Genomic DNA, 1,065 nt, shown 5'->3' with positions numbered 1-1,065 from the left:
GCAACCTGATAATCGATAAAATAAGCACATACCCAATGATCTACTACCGCATGATGATTATCTAGCGTAATATATTTTGCATGATTGCAAAGAACGTCAGATAACCACAGTACACATCCAACAGCAATTTAGCTCGAGCTTCACTCAGTTACCTAAGATGAGATATTGCTTTAATAGTGTTTGCGTATATAATTCTATCTGGATTAACACCTGCATTGATTATCGATTGTATTTCACCCTACAAGTATTATGAAGAATAAAAAATATGGCCATGTAAAGAACTATAAATTTATATTAGGGAAAAAAATATAATCCATCCTAACCTATAACAAATGGACGTTTATTACAAATTTCAAGAATGCATATACATTACACTACCGAAATTAGATTAAGTACGTAGTATCATAAACTTTTTAGTTATCATGTATATTATCGATCAATATTTTAACTGAAAATTATAATTTTATTAATTTCCCTAAATTTGATAAACTATCTATTAAGAATTAATCATTACATTGCTTGTATACCTACCAAGCTTGCACAGTCGAAGCTAACTCCTAAGTTTATTAAAGTGCGTAACAGGACGGGATCATTATTGCATTTCATAGCTTGAAGGTAATTGTATTTCAATAGCATAGATAATAGTAAGTGCATTAGTGGTGATCAGTTTGAGTTTCGCTCTGCTTATTATTATACTACAAATCAGGAAGTACAAAAGCTGCCGCAATACACTTAAGTTATAGTGAATTATAGGTAACACACGTATGGCCATTTCATTTACGATATAAATTGCACTTACCATAGAAAATCTCAACATTAGGGAGTCGCATTTTCCACTGATGTATTATAATCATTGATCAGGAAGATAATAAATACAGCATTATCAAAGAGGGAAAATCATTATTTTAGCTTTACTTTCGCTGATTTCTTCACTCCTGGTATATTAATATTTCATTGCATTCTACATTAAATATTTACTATTTATCTAATATCCATTATGTAAGCCTAATTATGACTGGATGAATATTGGCCAAAGATTATTACCTCCTGATATCGTTCGATAAT

The 1,065-nt window shown here is 30.4% G+C and overlaps 1 protein-coding gene across 1 annotated transcript; it reads right to left on the bottom strand.

The window, feature by feature from the left end:
- Positions 1-154: 154 nt before the first annotated feature.
- Positions 155-609, bottom strand: TRIADDRAFT_9870 (uncharacterized protein; the record flags this gene model as incomplete). The annotated part of the gene is made up of 2 exons (XM_002118803.1): positions 155-238; positions 532-609. Coding segments are annotated over 2 exons (162 nt in total), but the record flags the coding sequence as incomplete, so codon positions are not given.
- Positions 610-1,065: the final 456 nt, after the last annotated feature.

The sequence above is a fragment of the Trichoplax adhaerens genome, genomic scaffold, assembly GCF_000150275.1.
Source record: "Trichoplax adhaerens TRIADscaffold_1408 genomic scaffold, whole genome shotgun sequence".
NCBI classification, from domain to species: Eukaryota; Metazoa; Placozoa; class Uniplacotomia; order Trichoplacea; family Trichoplacidae; genus Trichoplax; species Trichoplax adhaerens.
Note: the sequence above shows the minus strand (reverse complement) of the source record. Positions and strands in the feature narration are given on the sequence as shown.